This window comes from Ursus americanus, chromosome 19, assembly GCF_024610735.1.
Source record: "Ursus americanus isolate L20-20 chromosome 19, mUrsAme1.1.p, whole genome shotgun sequence".
Classification (NCBI taxonomy): Eukaryota; Metazoa; Chordata; class Mammalia; order Carnivora; family Ursidae; genus Ursus; species Ursus americanus.
In genome coordinates, this window is record NC_142145.1 from 36273244 (window position 1) to 36292394 (window position 19151).

A 19151-nucleotide genomic window follows, 5' to 3' on the forward strand; every position below is an offset into this window, starting at 1 on the left:
TTTACGTGACTGCATTATAGTGCGTTTAGTGACCTCCTCTTGCTTAGCAGATCTGGACCACGTTCCACGATTTTGGAAGAGAGGACGCGAGCAAGTGATGGAGAAAACCCGCAGGGAGGGGACAGCAGTGTTGGCTGGTGCCGAGGTGAAGGGACGGCTAATGTTCGGAATATTAATTACTCCACGCGCCAGTGACCCGGCGAAGACTAGCAGAAGGGGACTGGGGGTTAAGACAAAGGCTCCTCCTGATCAAATGGCTGCAGCGCCCCTTCCTCCGAGGTTATAGCTCTGCCTTCTGCGCTGGGCGGCACTTGGCACGGGACTGGCAAAGTGACTCAAGGGGTGACCAAATCCACCAGCCCTTTCGTGATTTGAAAGTCTGCATTAAGGAGCGCTCCAGATTCAGAGGGGAAGGTCTTTCTGTGCCCACCCCTCCTTCCAGCCCTTTGTGGGATTTCTGGGCTTTGGCGCAGCCCTTCTAAGGGTGGACTGAAGAATTTCCTACGGAAGCAGAGCGGGGAGTCGCTGAGTAGCCGTCGCCCTGCGCCCAGGGAGCTCTCTGCAGAAGAACTCCTTGGGTTCAGAATAACAACCCGTTCTCTTTTCCCCAGACCCGGCTCCCAAAGTCCCGGGCGTCAGGAGCACCAGCCGGAGCCGGAGTCGGAATCGGGAGCAGTGGGGTGCGTCTCCGCCGAGGGCAAGGACCCGGGGCGGTGGCAGGGTCTGGGGTCCAGGGTTTGACCCCCTGCGGGCGAGCGCCAGCGCGCTGCACTTCCTGGTCTGCCCGAAGCGCGCGGCCCCTGCCAGCGCCCTCGGTTCTCAGTCCAGCGCCCCAACTCCGGCGCCTCAAGGTCTGCGCGCGTCGGGCGCGCACCCCACAGGCCCCTCCGCACCAGCGCCAAGTGTCCCCGTCCTGGACAGCCCCGGCCCTCACTCCCCAGCTAGTCCACTTTGCTTCTGCCAGCGTGGCAGTCCGACTCCCTCCCCTCTCCCCCAGTGCGCAGCGCCGAGGCTACGAAGAAGAGGTGCAGCCCGCGGGAACGCGGCGGGTGCACACCCCGGAGCCGCGGCACCGACCCTTGCACAACTTCTTGCCGGGCCGGAGACCCGGGGTCCCGCCGGCTGAGCTACCCGCACACTGCAGCCCCCCGGCTGCGGGAGGAGGCGCGGCCAGTGATCGGCCTGGGAGGGACTGCGCCAGGGCAGGAGGTGTCGGGGTGCGCCAGGGCGGTACCGCTTTAAATGCACTTGACTCACCTGCTCCGGCGCTGTCGCCTCCTTCCTCTACTGACAGCTGGGGGCTTTGTTTTCTCCACCCACCCGGCCGGCTGCGCTCCGCCCCCACTGCTGCACGTGACTCGCCGTCTGCCACAGCCGCGGCTCCGCTAGTCCACCCAGGAGAGCCGGGCCAGCGCCACCCTGTCCCGAGTGTGCGGAGGGCAGGTGGAGACCCCAGCCCAGGACACGTCCGGGCTGGTCCGAGGTGACCTGTCGGCGGGTTGGGCGGAAGGTGGCACGCCGGTTAGGGCCCTTGGAAGCCAGAGTGAGTTGGTGACATGGAATAAAGTGCAGGCCAAAAGGAGCTGGGCTGTTGGGCCCCACCCAAGAGAGGGGAGGCCGGCTCCGCTGAGAAGAGGGGTCTTGAAAAGGTGACGCCACACCCTGAATTGAGTACCTGTAGCTGGGGGCCTGCTCCTTAACCGGCGTGCTTCCTCTTTTTAGACCAAGTGTTTGTACTCATACCTGGGGAACAACTGATAATAAGGGGCAAACGAATTTTGTCATGAACATTATTAATCAAACCAAGCAATTCGAAACCGAATAATACGGTTAATAATGCAATCATAGTAAGTTTTACTGAGGTTTCAAATCTGCTTTTTGGTGCTGTTGATATTTGGATTCTATTTGGAAAACGGAATCCAGGCTGGAGAAGCTAACTCCAGATTATTGATGTGGGCACTGGTCCATTTGGAACAGTACCCATTTTTAATGAAATGAATTGAGAAAATGTTCTGGCTTCAAGACCCAGCTCAGTATCTGCTGCTTTTGGAAGCGTTCCTGACCCTTGCTGATCTCCAGTGTTTAAAACTGAAAGAACCTGTTGTCTGAATCCTTCCTTTTGCCCTTGGAGAACACAAGCATTACCCCTCATCCCCACCCAACTGCAATTCAGAGGAAAGATTAACTCCATCCCAGGGAGCATCCTTTTTTTTTTTTTTTTTTTTTTAAAGATTTTATTTATTTATTTATTTGACAGAGATAGAGACAGCCAGAGAGAGAGGGAACACAAGCAGGGGGAGTGGAGAGGAAGAAGCAGGCTCACAGCAGAGGAGCCTGATGTGGGGCTCGATCCCAGAATGCTGGGATCACGCCCTGAGCCAAAGGCAGATGCTTTAACCGCTGTGCCACCCAGGCGCCCCTAGGGACATCCTTTAAGTTGAAGTCTGCATAGTGAAGTGACTTGGCACAGTGCTTCCCAAACTTTAATGTGCAGAGGGATCACCTGGGGACCTTGTTCAAACCAAACTCTGATTGAGTAGGTCTGGAATTGGGACCGATATTCTGCATTTCTGGCAAACTCCCAGGTGAGGCTAATAGTTCTGGTTTGAGGATCACACTTTGAAGTAGCAAGGCTTAGAGCACCCACTCTGGCACGGGCCAGCCTGTCTTGAGTCCTGATGCATCATTTTATAGCTGTGACCCTACGCAAGTTTCGTAACATTTAAGCTCCCCAAGATGTAAAATGGAAATACTACTAATGTTCACGGCATAGGGTTGTCTTGAAGATTAAATGAGAAAACCTGTAAAAAGCACCTCCTATCTGGCACACATACCTAGGGTTCAGAAAATGTTAGCAAATGAACTCTTGGGGTCTTCCTGGCAGGAGCAAAGCTGGCACAAGGCCGACCATTCAGGGGGAACAGTTTGTGGAAGAGGGGTTGAAGTGGCCAGCGCCAGAATGACGGCTGCACGCCCATGGAACCAAGCTCTGGCCAGATGTGTAGAACAATTCTGTGAAATAAATGAAAGGCTACAATGTGGAACAAATCATACATGTTTAAAAGTCCTGTTTCTTCTGCAAAACTTTAAATCTTGATAAATTAGTTCTGGGACATTGAATTAAAAAATCATTTGCTTTTTATTATAGACAATGTCCAGCTGCCTGTCACATGAGTAACCTATTTTAATATCTGAGAGAGTAAATGGATTGTTAAGGAGTGGTACATTTTTTATCCTCATTAAAAAACCTTGAAATTTAAATTTAAATGAATTTATTAATGAAGATATGGTATTCTTAGCTCTCAAAATGAATGGGTATTGTCATCATCATTCCCATATCTCCCTTCCTGGCTTCTTCTCTCTCTAGCCCTAAATATGAGTGTTTCCTAAGACTTGTTTTTTTGCTTTTTATTTTTCTCACTTTTCTGCCATTTCTTTTGGAAATTTTATTCATGTTTTATGTTCAACTTTCAAGTGTATGGAGATTACTTCTGAATATATACCCACATTCTTCGCCTGTTTCCAAACCTCATTTCTGCATTACCAATTACTTACTAGGCATTTCCAACTGAATTTCCCACTCGCCTAGAATTCTAGTTTCAGTGTGTTCTAAATTAAATTCCTCCTTCTTCTCATAAAACTGATACCTTCTTGGTAATAAATCAAGATGACAATTTGTTGGGAAGCCCTCAGTGCTAATTCAGGGACCTGGCGAGGGTGTGGGACACACAGCATAATCATCCCAGTACCTTCCCATTGCTCCCAGCTATTTCTCTGAGACTTCGCCTTGGACAGTGACTGAGGCTGATTCATGTAGAAACACAACTTACTGGTATAACAGCCACTTAAACAGCGACGGGCTGCTGCATAAATTGTGCTCAATGTAAATTGAGCTGGTGAGAAACTGCATCAGTCAGGGTAGGCTAGATTATGTTGCTGTAACAAACACTACCAACATCTCAGTGGCTTAATACAATAGAAGTTAATTTCCTGCTCATGCAATATCTCCAGGCAGCTCTCAGGGTGACTCGGCATTCTAGCTCGCTTGATTCCTGTGGCCTCTCCATCAGCACCACGGCAGGGGAAGAGAGTATGGAAAACTGTGCACCAAACCTTAAATGTTTTTACCCAGAAGAGACCTCACTTCTCACATGACACTGGTCCAAGGAAGCCACATGGTCATTACCTAATTTTAAGGGGCTATGTACTCAGAAATAGATGGAAAAGTAGAAATCTTGGTGAGCAGGAGTACGTCTACCGTAAGGGTCCATTCCATATAGAGGAGTCAGGGATAAAATGACACTGCAAATAGTGTAGTTATAGGAGAATATGAGCATAGATTACCAGTTCGAGGAAGGTACCCAGCTGTGTGTGGAGTATTTGGAGAAGCATCGTTGTTGGTTTTATTATCATGTAATATAATTATGTAGTGAGACACTTAAAGGTAAAAAAAAAATCTGTATCTCTGCCTGTCGGGGTCATCTTATGATTTAGCCAAGGTCAGGCTACTCCAGGCATTGATCAAAGTCTTCTCTGACCCAGGGGCCAGGAAATATCTTTCGTCTTGATTATAGCCTGGGTGACGCACCAACCATTAAATAAGTAAGGTTACATCTACACAAGCAAATGTGCTACTTTTGCTGACATTGATAGTCACCCTGTACTTGAGGACTGAATACGTGTGTATGAAGAATGGAATGTTTTAGCGAGATCAAATTGTCCCATGATTCTCTTATGATTGCCTGAATTATGCCTTTGACATCTTCAAAGTAATGTTGAAATGCAGTCCTGTGAGTAAAAACCAGTCCATAAAAAAAAAATCCATAGAAAAAAATCACTCATATCCGTGTGAGAAGAATAAAATCATGGTTTTCAATAAACGTTGGAGCTTCTTTTCTCTAAAGAGCAGAGATTCCGTCAGCTAAACCGGCTTCCTTCACCTCCCCACACTTCATATGCTTATAAGAAGGAAAGCATTGATGAATGAGGGCTGTAAGCTCTAAAATGCTCTACAGATATAGATTATTATAACAAGTCGCTGGGCACTGAATAGAGCTCTGGATCTCAACAATTCTATGTCGCCTCTGCCCACCTCGGTCAGTGGCACCCCTTTCTTAAAACTGTTCCCAAACAAATATTCTTACATAACATCTGCATTTTCCTTAAGCTAATATTCTGAGAGCTTCAATCACACATTTCCACAAATATTGAAAACAAGGGATGAGAAAGGAGCAGAGTCTATCAGTGAATATTTTAAACTGCTCCAATCTTTTTCATTTTGTCTGATTTATTTTTAGCTCCAAGTCCTTGCTGAGCTGGAATGCCTCTTTAAGTATAAATCATCACCTCGAGAGATATGCTGCAGTGGACTACTTATAAATGTATCAGGGAGACCATGGAAGACTGAGATGGAGGTGTTCATTACCAAGCTGTGATAGCATTTATCAAGGTGAGTAGTGAAGGTGGCACAAAATGACGGCTTCACAGGGATCACTGCATTGTGATGACTCTAGGGTCTAGTTCCAGAGTGAATGTTGAAATAAGAAACAATGCCACCTTGAAAGCATCCAGTTAAGGGGAGAGCTTAAATGACTCACCCAAGTCCCAATTTCTAGTTAGGTCCACTAGCAAAACTGTGTCTCCATTACATAATATAAAATGTCAGAAGGAAAAATGTGCTCATTATATAATATATATTGGTGTATATATCATAGGCTATTTTAATATACATCGAAAGGAGCAAAATGTTACCTTGACTCAGACGAAGCCACTGTGTGATAGAGGTGTCTACGATTTTATATGACATTGAAAAAACCCCTCATATACAATGAAATAAGTTGGACATGAATATTTATATATGCTGTTTAGAACAGATGTAGACCAGTTGTAGAAGAATCAACTCTTTCGTTGCCAGTTTTTTTAATGCAGTACATTTTGAAGGCAGCAGATATAATGAATTAATTTGTTGAGTAGTTACTATCTTCAAACTTAGCTGCTTGGTCTCAGAGCCCAAGAGATGAAATCTGTTAAGGTTCTTTGTTGCAGCTCCATGACTTTCTAGAGACCAACGGGATCACCACCAACTCACCTTGCGACCTGCTGGGACCCAACGCAGCCAATTTTTGCTAAATTCCTGGTTTATTAAACATTACCTTGCCAATTGCATTTTCTTTGCCATTTACCTATATCCTGTCCACACTGGTCAACCAGTGTGAGAATAACAGGAAATTGATTCCTTGCATTTCCTTAGAATCTTCTAATGGTCTTTGATTCTTCAGCAGAGATTTGCTCATCTCTGGCTTTTCTAGTTTTAAAATTACTTCAACCTTTCTAAGTTGTAATATTCAACAAACACTTTTGTGAGGCCTTCTACTGGGCAGTCACTTTGTTACATGCTGTGTTTACTTACATAATCTTTGGTCTTAAGGGACGTAGAGTATAGGGAACAATGGATGAGTGCATAGTGTGGCTTGAAGTCTACTAAAATGAATAAAATGCTAAGAGAACACTGGACAGTCAGGAAGAAAGTCAGAGAAGCGCTCCCATTTGTGTTGGGTCTTGAAGGATGAAGAAGAGTGCACCAGGTGTGGGTGGTTTGCGGTGAGGCAGAGTATGCGGGCGGATACTCCAGAGAAGGAATGGGAAAGCCAATACGATCAGAGATTCACAAATGATGAGAAGTTTAGTGTGGCTGAAGGATAGGGTGTACGGAATGGAGAGGTCAGTGGGATAGACAAGGAAAGGCCTCTTGTGTCCAGCTGAGATATTTGGACGTAAGACATCGGCCAGTGGTCCCCAGGTGGGGTGAGAACACTCTGCAGGTGTGTGAGATGATATGCTGGGGTGTGGGAAGGAAGGGTGAAAACTTGGATATCTGTCTGAAATATGAGAAAGGACTTAGAAGCATGTGGATTGATGTTTGGTGCTCTTGCTTGGTCTGCATGTCAGACAGACAGAGGGACTTATCAGGTGCAAGGAATTGTGAGGAAAGAGATGGGATCCACCGCATTGAGGGGGCTGTCCCTAACCTCCTTACTCATTCTTAAAGCAAACTGCAAACTATTACCAGTTCATGTGTGCTTGGATAGTGGACTTATGTATATTATCTAGTTTGACTAATCTAAGACTCAAAAAATTGATAAATGACTTAAAAAGATTAAAGATAACATGAGTGATACAAGCATTAGTGAATTTTCACAAAAGCCCTTGCAAAATTGGTAAATAATTTTGAAAAATGAGTATCATCATTTCATAAGCTCATCCAATGATCTATTTCCCGTATTTGTATATGTGGCTCTCGGTGAGATGTGGCTGTGGTGCTGACGGCCAACAAACCAAACATCAAAATCAACGGCCCTTGGGACCAGGTTTCAGGTTGCTTTATTATAGGGCAATAAAATTTTGAAAAAATTATGAAGCATATTCAGCCACATCACTCTCACTAAAATTTTAGTGATAACAAAATATTTTACCTTTCATTAATAAATGGAATATAAAATATTTCATCTTTATCTCACCCTTTTAAATGTCAATTTTTTTCTTTTTTATTTAAATTTAAATTTAATTAAATTAATTAACTTTTAGAGAGAGAGAAAGAGAGCATGAGCCGGGGGAGGGGCAGAGGGACAGAGAGAGAGAATCCCAAGCAGGTTCCATGCCTAGCATGGAGCCCTACATGGGGCCCAATCTCATGACCCTGAGATCATGAGCTGAGCCAAAATCAGGAGCTGGACACCTAACCAGTTGTGCCACCCAGACGCCCCTTTATGTTTTCTTATGTGCACAACATATTAATGCAGTAGTTGTATATATATTATTTACAAATGACTATGCATGTGTTGTATTTATAGGAGCGTGTAGGCAGAAGCAAGCCAAAAAAAGTATTTGAGCAAAGGTATCTATGATCAGGTTTGTTGGCACAAGTGTGGAATGGAGGAGTTCTGGAAGTTCACTCAGAAGGCTAGTATCTTGATTCAGAGGAAAGCTAATGAGGACCTGGTGATGGAAAGGACAGAGATCACCAAAGCTTGTGATCTTCAGTAGGAAGGGATTGGGGGAGGTGGAGGAGGGGTCAGAGAGAGAGGGAAGGAGGGAAGAAGAGACAGAGACCGTCAGGTTTGCAGCTTGCCATTCTGAGTAGAAGGAGAAACTGTTACTTAAGATGAAGAAATGGGATACTGAACAAGATACAGAGCTCAGTTTAGGACACATTAAGTCAGAGGTACCCAAGGGATTCCAGGGAGATGACTAGTGGGTGTTTTAAATATAATTCTGAAGCTCAGGAGAGCTTGGAGATACAGATTTTACAGTGGCTTTAATTTCTCAGTCTGCAGCCCTTCCCACAACTGCTGGTCTTAAAATATATCCCTTCATCTAAGACAAATTAACACAAAAGCTTAATATTTATAATTTATAATAAAATGAAAATGATTAAGAATCAGCTTACCATTGCATAATGGTAAGGCATCACTATGCAGACAATCTTCGGATTTTAATTGGACATATAGGCTAGTTTTGCATTCTGCTGGACCTCTCTCAGAGTATATTGTCCTTTGCTGGTTTTCTATGTGTATTATTTTGGTCAGTTCTCAAATGTTATCTAGACTACTAATAAGATAGTCACTCTCTTGTACTACATTCCATCTTTTCACACCAAAAACCTTGTTTTCTAGCCAGACATCTATTTTCTTTTATTGTACCATAGCAATTGGGAATGTTTTCTTTCTTTCCTTTTCTGTTTTTGTTTTTGTTTTTGTTGTTGTTGATGTTGTTGTTGGTGTTGTTTTAGAGGTGGGGAGGGGCAGAGGGAGAGGAAGAGAGAGAATCTTAAGCAGGCTCCACAGCCAGTGTGGAGCCGACATGGGACTCGATCTCACAACTCTGAGATCGTGACCTGAGCTGAAATCAAGACTCTGACACTTAATAGGCTGAGCTACCCGGGCACCCCTAATTGGGAACGTTTTCTTATTCTGTTGTACATGTGTCCCTTCTTTAGGAATCACAAGCTTCGTGAAACCATGGCCACCATCCTTTCCATGCTGTTTATTGCCAACCCGTCAAAGCATGTTCTTGCTAAGTTATAAGGTTGCCATTTCCCCCAGTTCCTTACCTAGCACGTACTAAGAATCTAAAGATAATTTACCAGTTTAATTTTCGGGTTCCATGCAATTCTATTTTAACCATTTATCTCATAAATAAGATTTTTGTAATTAAATAATACCAAATAGATATTTGTTTAAAATCTGAAATTTCTTGTATCATGGTTTTGGGGCAGTTCATTATTTACTATCTCAAGCACTTAAGCACTGTCTCCTTTATTAAAGTGGAATTAATTTTAGTGCAAAGACATGTCTTTCTCCATTAGCATGCAAACCCCACAAGGGCAAGAATTTTTGTCCATTTTGTTTACTTTTCTATCTTTAGCATATAGAACTGTGTCTGGGACATGATGGATGATAAAGAAGTGTTTCTGAATGATTAAATGAATACATAAATAAGCAGAACAGACTCATAAATATCTTGATTTTAATTATCTTTCTATTTTTTGAAAATCCAAACCTTCCTTACCATATCATATTATTTCTCTGTAATTTAGCAATGCCATTAATTTTATTAACATTTCAGCCTAATATAAGTTTATTGTGAGATATTTACTTTCATATCTACAAATTTTAACCTTTCAGTATCTAGGAGAAAAAAAATCCTTTTACCCTTCTTTTAGCTTATAGGTTTCCTAGAGACTGAAAATACGTCTTATTGAGTCCCCCAGCAATATTTAGGTAGGAAGGTTTAAGTTTAGTGTTAAAAATAGAAGCTAGCATTCATAAGGAACAGTTATTTTGAGAATATGGCAAAAAACGAATAAGTAAAAAGGAAATCTATAAAATATATTAAAATAATAGAACTCAACAAGATCCAGAAATCAATTTCCTGAAGACAAGAGCTGTCTGTACCAGTGAAGGGCTCAGCATATGCTGCATTTTAAGGCATTGCTAAAATTGCATTTAACCACATCCACAAATTAATTCTTGCCATTACCATCACCGTTTCACAAAATGTATTTTCTCCCGTCTAAACTCTGAGAAGAGTAATTGGGAAAAAATGCCACTTAACTGTCTCTGAGAATCCAGCTGCTGGGAGCTGTCATTGGCTCTGGGGACTCGGACCAGGGCCTCTGTCAGTGAGGATAATGGATGAGGAGAGAGATCTGCGGTGGGAGGAGAGGCAGGCCCTGGAACTCCCCAGTCAATTGTGCTTCGAAAAACACTAATGTGGTTTGCCATGCTACCATGTGTCTCTTTGTTCTGCAAGAACATCCATTCTGTTCACCACTCATGAGTGCACATTTAGTTCTGTCTCCTAATTCGTAGTGTGGAGCAGGCAGAGTGCGCAATACGCTCCTCTTGAGATGCCAGACAAGCCCGTTCGCAACTCCTCTTCCTCCTTTCATTTTCTTTGTGTTTTATTTTCATTCTTTTGAGGAATTTACAGGATTAAGCAAATTTTGGACAAGTCAAAAACATTGCAATGTTAATTGCAAACAGATGCACACTCTTCATAGTGATGATGACACAGAATCAGGGACCAGGAGCTCCTTCTCTGCCACAAACACCTTTATGGTGGGTAGCGACTTTTGTGGTTATCTCCAGAATCATGGTGCTTTTTGATGCCAGGTCAGACTCACTCTGGCTAAAGGCTGAACTGGCAACAAGCTCTTTATTCATAATGAACTCCAGCCTGCACCAAGTGGAACGAAGTGCAACAATTTTTTTTTCGACATACAAAAAACTGTACATATTTAATGTGTACAACTTGATGCGTATGGAAATAAGCATACGTGTGCCAAATGCAATACTTTTGATCCTGACTTCTAGCGCCTCCAGCCCCTAGAGGCAGCACCTAGCTGATGTGACATGCAAGGAGAAAATGCTGTGTATGTTAAGAATACAATGAAATCATCAAAAAGCCTAGATATAGTCAAATAGCTAACATATTATATACCATACTGTAGCTCAGCTACATGATGGATTATTTGCTAACTGCTAAAAAATGTTCAAATATTTAAGAGCATTGGAAAAGTGATACTTAATATATTAAGGGACAGAAACAAGATTCAAAAGTTTTGAATCTTGTATATCCAGTATGATGTCATTGGAGTAAAATGTTGCCATATGTTTCTATGCATAGGAAAGTAAATACATAAATAAAGTTGGAGAAAATATTTTAGTGGTGGTATTTCTGGATTACAGAGAATTTCTAGTCTCTTTTATACTTTTCAGTTTGATCTGTATCTATATATAGATATAGAGAGAGAGAGAAAGAGAGAGAAAGAAGGAGACAGAGGGAGAGAAGAGAGAGAGATTTTAAGGAATTGGCTTCCACAATTGTAGGATGATTGTGGAGGCCTGCCAAGTCCGAAATCTAGAGGGTGAGCCAGCAGGCTGAAGACTCAGGTAAGAGTTGATGTGGCAGTCTTGAGGGGGATTCCTTCTTCTCTAGGAAACCTCAGTCATTTCTCTTGAAGCCTTCAACTCATTGGATGAGGTTCACCCACATGATAGGGGTTAATCTACTTTAATTTTAATCTCATCTAAAAAATACTCTCACAGTAACATGTAGGCTAGTATTTGGCCAAACAACTGAGCATCATAGCCTAGACAAAAGGACACATCAAATTACCCATCACAGCTTTCAAGCAATTCCCACCCTCTTTTCCTAACAATAGGCAGATTTTCTGGTTGGGTGTTGCTCCCTTCCCCAGGCAGTTCATGAGCTTTTCATGAACAGTTTCAGTTTTCTACCAACAAGCACAGTTCAGGGGGGTGAGGTGACTTCAGTGCCCCAGCAGTGCAGGTGAGTTTCGGGATTCTTGCTCGGAGAGCTAGAACAGCAGCCCTGTCTCCAGGGTGGAGTACGGGCATAGCCAGGAAGCGGCAAGATGGACCCCACAGAAGGCAGAGCAGAGAGATGGGGTAAACTGCTCTTGAGATAGCCCTCAGTCTCTGAATTAAACCAACCCTAACTTCTGTCCTTCCTCTGGATTTTCAGTTACACAAGCTCTGTTTATTTCATCTAGCTTGTCTGTTTCCTATAGCTACGTTTCTGTAAATACATTGTCTTTTCCAGTTTTTCAACAAATATGGATTACTTTTATAATAAGGAATTACTATCTTCACTGATTCTAAGACAAACTTTTTTGCATTTTAGAATTGCTGAAATTGGGATGTATCATGGCATGTCATAACATAATAGAGCTTTCTTTTGTAGTGTATATAAAAATAACGTCTTATGTTCAGTAACATCTTAGACTTGATGAAAGTTATTTTTAAGAGAGATGGAATGTAAATGCCCAGGACACTTGGAGGGATGCTCATATACTCCTGGGATCATATGGTGACCTGGATGCCTCTACATTTCTGGAATGGTCCAAGAAGAGATCAGGAACCTAGAACTGGGCTTTGCTGTACTAAATTATTTAAGACTGATAGAAACTCGACTGATAGAGAACACTTGGTTCTCCATATTGGAAATGGGGGCAAATCTCTTCCTTTCAAAGAATCTGATCAGTTTTCACTGTCTGTTTTCTTTCTCTTAGACTCCGTGGTTTTATGTGACTTTTACTTTCAAATGGTTTCAAAATCAACTCCCTCCATCATGCTATTTCATGCTCTTGTATGACTATTACATTAATAATAATAATATCATATATTGCCTATATGTAGTATTTTTAAAACATTTGAAACATTTTAGATCTATTATGTGATTTGATTTCCATAATATTTCCATGAGTTAGGCAGGTTCTTATGATCCTTTTAGTATTCAAGAGACTTGCTTGGTGTCACGGAGTAGTTGGTAAAGGCGGGACTTCCAGTGGACTAGAAAGGAAAGGCTGATAAATGAAGTTTTATTGCCTGAAGTTATAATCTGTGTCATTAGCAAAGACAGAACACAATTTTAGAGGTTTTTTTTTTAAACCCTGGTTCAAGGTTAAGGTCATCAATTCATGACCATCTTTCTGTTCACATATATATTCCTGTCACTAAAAATGGTCATTTCTGAACTGAGGCCATTGTGTTTTTCTCATCTTGAAAAGGCCCTATTTATTTTGTGCTAACTCACGCGGTACTGTAAATAAGTCAGCAGTGAACCATCACCCTAAGAACTAATGTCTTAAGTGCAATTATAACTTATTAGATTAATTTGAATTTTTAAGATGGTTTAGAATATATATTGCATTTGCAATTTCCTAAACTGAATCAGGGAGAAGTCACAGACAAAGGACAGGGAAATAATAATAAATTAGAATACAGGAAGTAGAATGAATTCAGGGAAAAATCCCAGGTAACTACATCTTTTACTTCCACTGGCTTTTATAAAAGCTCTGCTTGTTGTGAATCATGGTCCCATCTTCTTCAGCTACACTTGCTATATTTTGTTTTAGTTATTTTTTCCCACGTCTTCCTTTTCACTAGACGACGCATTTCTGGAAGGCAGGGACTACATGTTATTTTTCTCTCAGGCATATTCTTTCTAGCATACCGCCTGGCATATAGCAGATGCTCGAGACACGTTAGCTGCATGGCTGTGCAGGATAAGAGAAGGGATGGTCTTTATTTTCCAGGAGAAGTAGGTGGGCTCATCTGTTGAAAGGAAGGAGTAGGATCTGGTTTGGGGACCTGAAAGCATGAAAGGGAACTTTCTAAGCTTAAGTTATAGGATTCCCGAGGAACGGAGATTACAGGTGAGGATGTCGGCCCCAGGATTTGGGGTGGGGCAGATGGGGGATTCTCAACAGCTTGCTGCTTCCGTTTTTATGTACGAGAACGGCAGTGACTTAGATAGATGGAATGTTTGGGTCTTTTGATCTCAGTTTCTGACTGATTTATGGCAGTAAACAGTAGCCAACATTTTTAAAGTTTAAGCATTTTACTTACTTTCTTTGAGAAGACCATTTATGTAAAGTAAATTCAACCACTGCTATTTAGAACTACCTAGAAAAATAGGTCAGGGGCGCCTGGGTGGCACAGCGGTTAAGCATCTGCCTTCGGCTCAGGGCGTGATCCTGGCGTTATGGGATCGAGCCCCGCATCAGGCTCCTCCGCTATGAGCCTGCTTCTTCCTCTCCCACTCCCCCTGCTTGTGTTCCCTCTCTCGCTGGCTGTCTCTATCTCTGTCGAATAAATAAATAAAATCTTAAAAAAAAAAAAAAAGAAAAATAGGTCAATGCACTGTCTTGTTTTATTTACTTGGAATATGCTCTGTAACTTTCTAGGAAACTCACCAAAAGATTCCATTTAATAAGGTAAGAAAATGTTTAGGGAAGTCATTAAAGTAAAACAAAGAAAAAGAAAAACAACAACAATAAATCTTTACATATACCCCAAACCCTGAACTTAAAACAGTTTTATTTATTTAAAGCAATTGATGGGCACCTAGGTGGCTCAGTCGGTGAAGGGTTTGCCTTTGGCTCAGGTCATGGTCCCAGGGTCCTGGGATCAAGCCTGCCCCTGCCCCCCTCCCCCGCTCCGGGCTCCCTGCTCAGTGGAGAATCTGCTTCTCCCTCTCTCCCCCGTTCATGTACTCTCTCTCTCACTTGCTCACTCTCTCTCAAATAAATAAAATATTAAAAAAAAAAAGAAATTGATACTTGTATCTCATATAACTGAATATTCAGTTAATCAGGATAATAGAGAGACAGACTTAGGACATGATTCTGGTTATTTTAAGGGGGGGGAGGAAAGAAGCAATGGCGATACAAGGTTCTCCATTCTCTTTACTTTGTGAGGGGTGTAGAGAAAGTCCGCAGCAAGACTATGTGTTGTGGCTGTAGACCAGACAGCTGCAAAATTCAACTGAAGGTCATTTAATTATCTCTGACAGTTCTGGCTCTGACAGGAAGAATATGAAAATAATTTCAAAAAGAATCAGGCAGTAAATAGATGCAATTCAGACAACAGGGTGAAAGGGTTGAAAACACAAATCATTGAGAAGAGCTGGTGATTCATGGGGTTTGCAGCTGCTAGACTGCCCCCTTTTAAGACCCGAAGTAATGCAGTGGTATTAAACACAGGCTCACTGCATTCTAGCATTTTTTTAATTTAATTTTTTTTTTTAAAGATTTTATTTCTTTATTTAACAGAGAGAGAGACAGCCAGCCGAGAGAGGGAACACAAGCAGGGGGAGTGGGGCAGGGGGAGTGGGGCAGGGGGAGTGGGGCAGGGGGAGTGTGAGAGGAAGAAGCAGGCTCCCAGCGGAAGAGCCTGACGTGGGGCTCGATCCCAGAACTCCGGGATCACGCCCTGAGCCGAAGGCAGACGCTTAACGACTGAGCCACTCAGGTGCCCCCATTCTAGACTTTTAAAGCGGGAGTCTTTTGGTTGTCCTCAAAAGCAGCTTTTGTTCATTGAAAAGACTCTGTACTTACTTTGATTTTAAAAAATTAATATTTATTAAAGTTGCAAACCCAAATCTAGTTTTTCCTTAAGATTTAAATTTAAACTTACAAATCTAATAATTCTATTTACAAATCTACTCTTTTGAAAATTAATTTCAAGGAGTATATATAAAGTTAATATAGGGGCACCTGGGTGGCTCAGCCGGTTAAGCATCTGCCTTCAGCTCAAGTCATGATCCCAGGGTCCTGGGATCGAGCCCAGCATTGGGCTCCCTGCTCAGCTGGGAGCCTGCTTCTCCCTCTCCCTCTGCCACTCCCTCTGCTTGTGGTCTCTCTCTCTTTCTCTCTGTCAAATAAATAAATAAAATCTTAAAAAATAATAATATATTTGATTCTTAAAAAGCAGTTAAGGGGCCCCTGGGTGACTCTTGATTTCAGCTGAGGTCATGATCTCAGGGTTGTGAGATCAAGCCCTGCATCGGGCTCCATGCTGGCCATGGAGCCTGCTTAAGATTCTCTCTCTCCCTCTCCCTCTGTCCCTCCCCCACCTCTCTAAAAAAATAAAATAAAATAATAAAAATCAGTTAAAGCATCAGAACAAATGTCTTTCAAGGCATTCAACTTATTTTTAAAATTATTAAATTATATTTATAAACATGAAGAATCTATACATATTAATTATTCTAAATGTCTCAGTATTGCTTATAAGCCCATAATTCTTTGTATTTCCATTTGAAATTACAAGTATAAGTGGATTACTTAAGTGTATATTTTAAATAGGAATCACAAGATTCATCAGACTGAACTTCTTTTAAATTTATTTTTTAAATATTTTTTTAAATTGAGGTATAATTGGGGGCGCCTGGGTGGCACAGCAGTTAAGCGTCTGCCTTCGGCTCAGGGCGTGATCCCAGCGTTCTGGGATCAAGCCCCACATCAGGCTCCTCCACTATGAGCCTGCTTCTTCCTCTCCCACTCCCCCTGCTTGTGGTCCCTCTCTCGCTGGCTGTCTCTATCTCTGTCAAATAAATAAATAAAATTAAAAAAAAAATTGAGGTATAATTGACATGTAACATTATACTAGTTTTAGGTATACAACATAATGACTCAATATTTGTATACATTGTAAAATGATCACCGCAATAAGTGTAGTTATGATTCATCACCATATGAAGTTATACATTTTTTCTTGTGATGAGAACTTTTACGATTTACCCTCTTAGCGACTTTCAAATATGCAATGCAATATTATTATTATTTTTAAAGATTTTATTATTTGAGAGAGTGAGAGAGAGAGAGAGAGCAATAGAGAGAGCACAAGCAGGGGGAAGGACATAGGGAGAGGGAGAAGCAGAATCCCTTGCTGAGCAGGGAGGTTACATCCCAGGATCCTGGGATCATGACCTGAGCAGAAGGCAGACACAACCAACTGAGCCACCCAGGTGGCCTGCAATGCAATATTATGGACTATAGTCATCATGCTGTACATTACATCCCTGTGGCTTGTTTATTTTATAACTGGACATTTGTACCTCTTGACCCCTTTCACCCCTTTCACCCATCCCATACCCCCCTCCTCTCTGGCAATCACCGATCTATTCTTGGGGTCTATGAGTTTTAGTTTGTGTGTGTGCTTTAGATACCACGTAAGCTATATTCATTTTTAAAAATTCCTTTCTTCTTTTGGCTATTCTGATTGGTCGAGTTCCACTGCCTGTCCTCTAGATTGCTGATCCTTTCTTCTGTATCTAGTCTGCTGTTGAGCCCTTCCAGTGTATTTTTCAGTTCTGTTATTGTATTCTTCAGCTTTGTGACTTATGTTTGCTACTTAGTTATATTTTCTATCTCTTTGTTGAATTTCCCACTATGTTCACCCATTCTCCTCCCAAGTTTGGTAAGCATCTTTATGACCATTATTTTGAATTCTTTTCAGATAAATTACTTACTTAACCTCTATTTCATTAAGATTTTTTTTATTGTTGTTGAGTTTTTTTTATCCTGTTCTTTCAGTTGGAACATATTCACCTGTTTCTTCATTTTGCTCAACTCTTTTTTTCTATGTATTAGGTAAAACAGTCACCTTTTCCATTCTTGAGGGAGTGGCCCTGTATAGGAGATGAAACTTATCATTCAACCTTGTCCTAGTTCTTGTTTGTCTCTTGAACCTTTGTGGTTGTCTAAGCAGCCTGATTTATTCTTGCTAGCTCCCAGTTGTTGAGGATGTGTCAAGACCTTTCAGTATTCCAAAGGGAAGGGATCTCAGTTAGCACCTAGATTTAGGCTGATTGGAAGCCAGACCCTCAGGCAGCAGATTTTAAAGTATGCATATATATATAATCCTTGGAACCAGAGTCCTAAACCCTATTGATCTCCAGACCAGGCAATCTGGGTGATGGTTGAAACAATTAGGGCTCCAGATGAGTGCAAAAGCTCCTTTCTGGGATATGCCAGTAAGTTGTAGTGAGGTCAAGGGAGAGCACAAAGATGGCATCTCCTGGCCTACATTTCCTGAGAGCGCCTCTGTAGCCTCTAGAGGTGTGACAAATTCGAAGCCTATTCCTCAGGCTAAAGTTCCAGCACAAGTAAATAAGCCTTTTTCATAAGAAGGCTGGAGTGTGTTTAAGTCTGCGGTCTCTTCGGTTCCCAGGGGGTGGTAACCTGCCAAGAACTGTTTCTCTGATTGTTTCAATCCTGTCAGGCCCAGAAACACAAGCCCTCCAGGCCACCAGAGCCAGGCAATCAAAGGGCATCCCCTGCGTGTACAGCACATGACTGCCAGCTATAGGGAGGCAGTAGGAGAGTGCAGGACTGAGGCATGTGGCTAGTTTTGGCAGGGGAGTAATAGAGTGCAGGGATGGGGCATGCCTGCTGGCTTACAGAGGGGGCGATAGGAGAGTGCAAGACAGCACCAGCAAGATAGAGGGCAAGCACAGAAATGGTGTCCACCAGCTCCTCCGTCCCTGGAGAGAGTTTTACTGAGCCCTGTCCCTCCGGCAGATGCTTTAGGATTAACAAGTGAATCTCCTTCACATATAGTCTAGGTGCTTTGGAAACTGCTGCTTTCGCACTGAGTCTGGGGGCAAGTGAGTCTGTGTGTGAGCCCTTGAAGAGCAGGATCTCGGTTCCCTACACCCCTTTGGTTCTTGTAGAGGTAAGCCCCATTGGTTTTCGAAGCCAGACATATTGAGGGCTTGTGTTTCTGGTTCAGGTCCTAAGAGTTGGGATGCCTGATGTGGGACACAAACCCCTTGTTCCTCAGGGAGAAGCTATTTGTGACATTCCTCCCAGTTGTGGGTAGCCGTGCCAGGGGGGTGGGGTTCTGGTGAGACATAGTCTCTGTCTCTCCTACTGGCCTTGATGTGACCCTTTTAGCCTTAGTTGTGGAGGAGCTGTTCAGCTAGTTTTCAGGTCTTTTTCAGAGGGAATTTTTCCATATGTAGCTATAGATTTGCTATGCCCATGAGAGGAGGTGAGTTCAGGACCTTCCTACGCCACCATTTTGAACCTCACTGATCTTTTATCTTCTTAATTATTATACTCTTAATGTCAATTTTGCATATGCTTTCCTAACATTTAATGTAAGAATATTATAGATTTGGTGGGTTTTTTTCATTTCTCTCCTTTAATCTAAATTTTCCCTGAGTGGGGAGAGGAGAACAAAGTGAAAAATTTTTACCCAGTAAATTGGGGTTACTCTACTAAGACCTTCTCAGATGGACAAGGTTACATATCTGCTGGTATTTTTGTTTGGATCATG

The 19151-nt window shown here is 42.4% G+C and overlaps 2 protein-coding genes across 2 annotated transcripts in view; one reads left to right on the forward strand and one right to left on the reverse strand.

Annotated features, from left to right (window-relative positions):
- Positions 1-1337, reverse strand: part of MAPRE2 (microtubule associated protein RP/EB family member 2) — a 149525-nt gene extending 148188 nt beyond the window's left edge. Inside the window, exon 1 of the mRNA XM_087869878.1 lies at positions 1258-1337. The gene's annotated coding sequence lies outside the window, so the exon portion shown is untranslated. The remainder of the gene's footprint in view (positions 1-1257) is intronic.
- Positions 98-15174, forward strand: LOC148108492 (uncharacterized). Its single transcript, XM_087869977.1, has 3 exons — positions 98-145; positions 534-1483; positions 5298-15174. The coding sequence occupies exons 1-3, from the start codon at positions 98-100 to the stop codon at positions 5377-5379; spliced, it is 1080 nt and encodes a 359-aa protein (XP_087726103.1). The 3' UTR covers positions 5380-15174.
- Positions 15175-19151: the final 3977 nt, after the last annotated feature.

Coding starts and splice junctions, on each gene's coding strand:
- LOC148108492 (XM_087869977.1), top strand. CDS start 98: ATGGAGAAAACCCGCAGGGAGGGGACAGCAGTGTTGGCTGGTGCCGAG. Junction 146..533: donor CAGTGTTGGCTGGTGCCGAG/GTGAAGGGACGG, acceptor GTCGCTGAGTAG/CCGTCGCCCTGCGCCCAGGG. Junction 1,484..5,297: donor CACGTCCGGGCTGGTCCGAG/GTGACCTGTCGG, acceptor ATTTATTTTTAG/CTCCAAGTCCTTGCTGAGCT.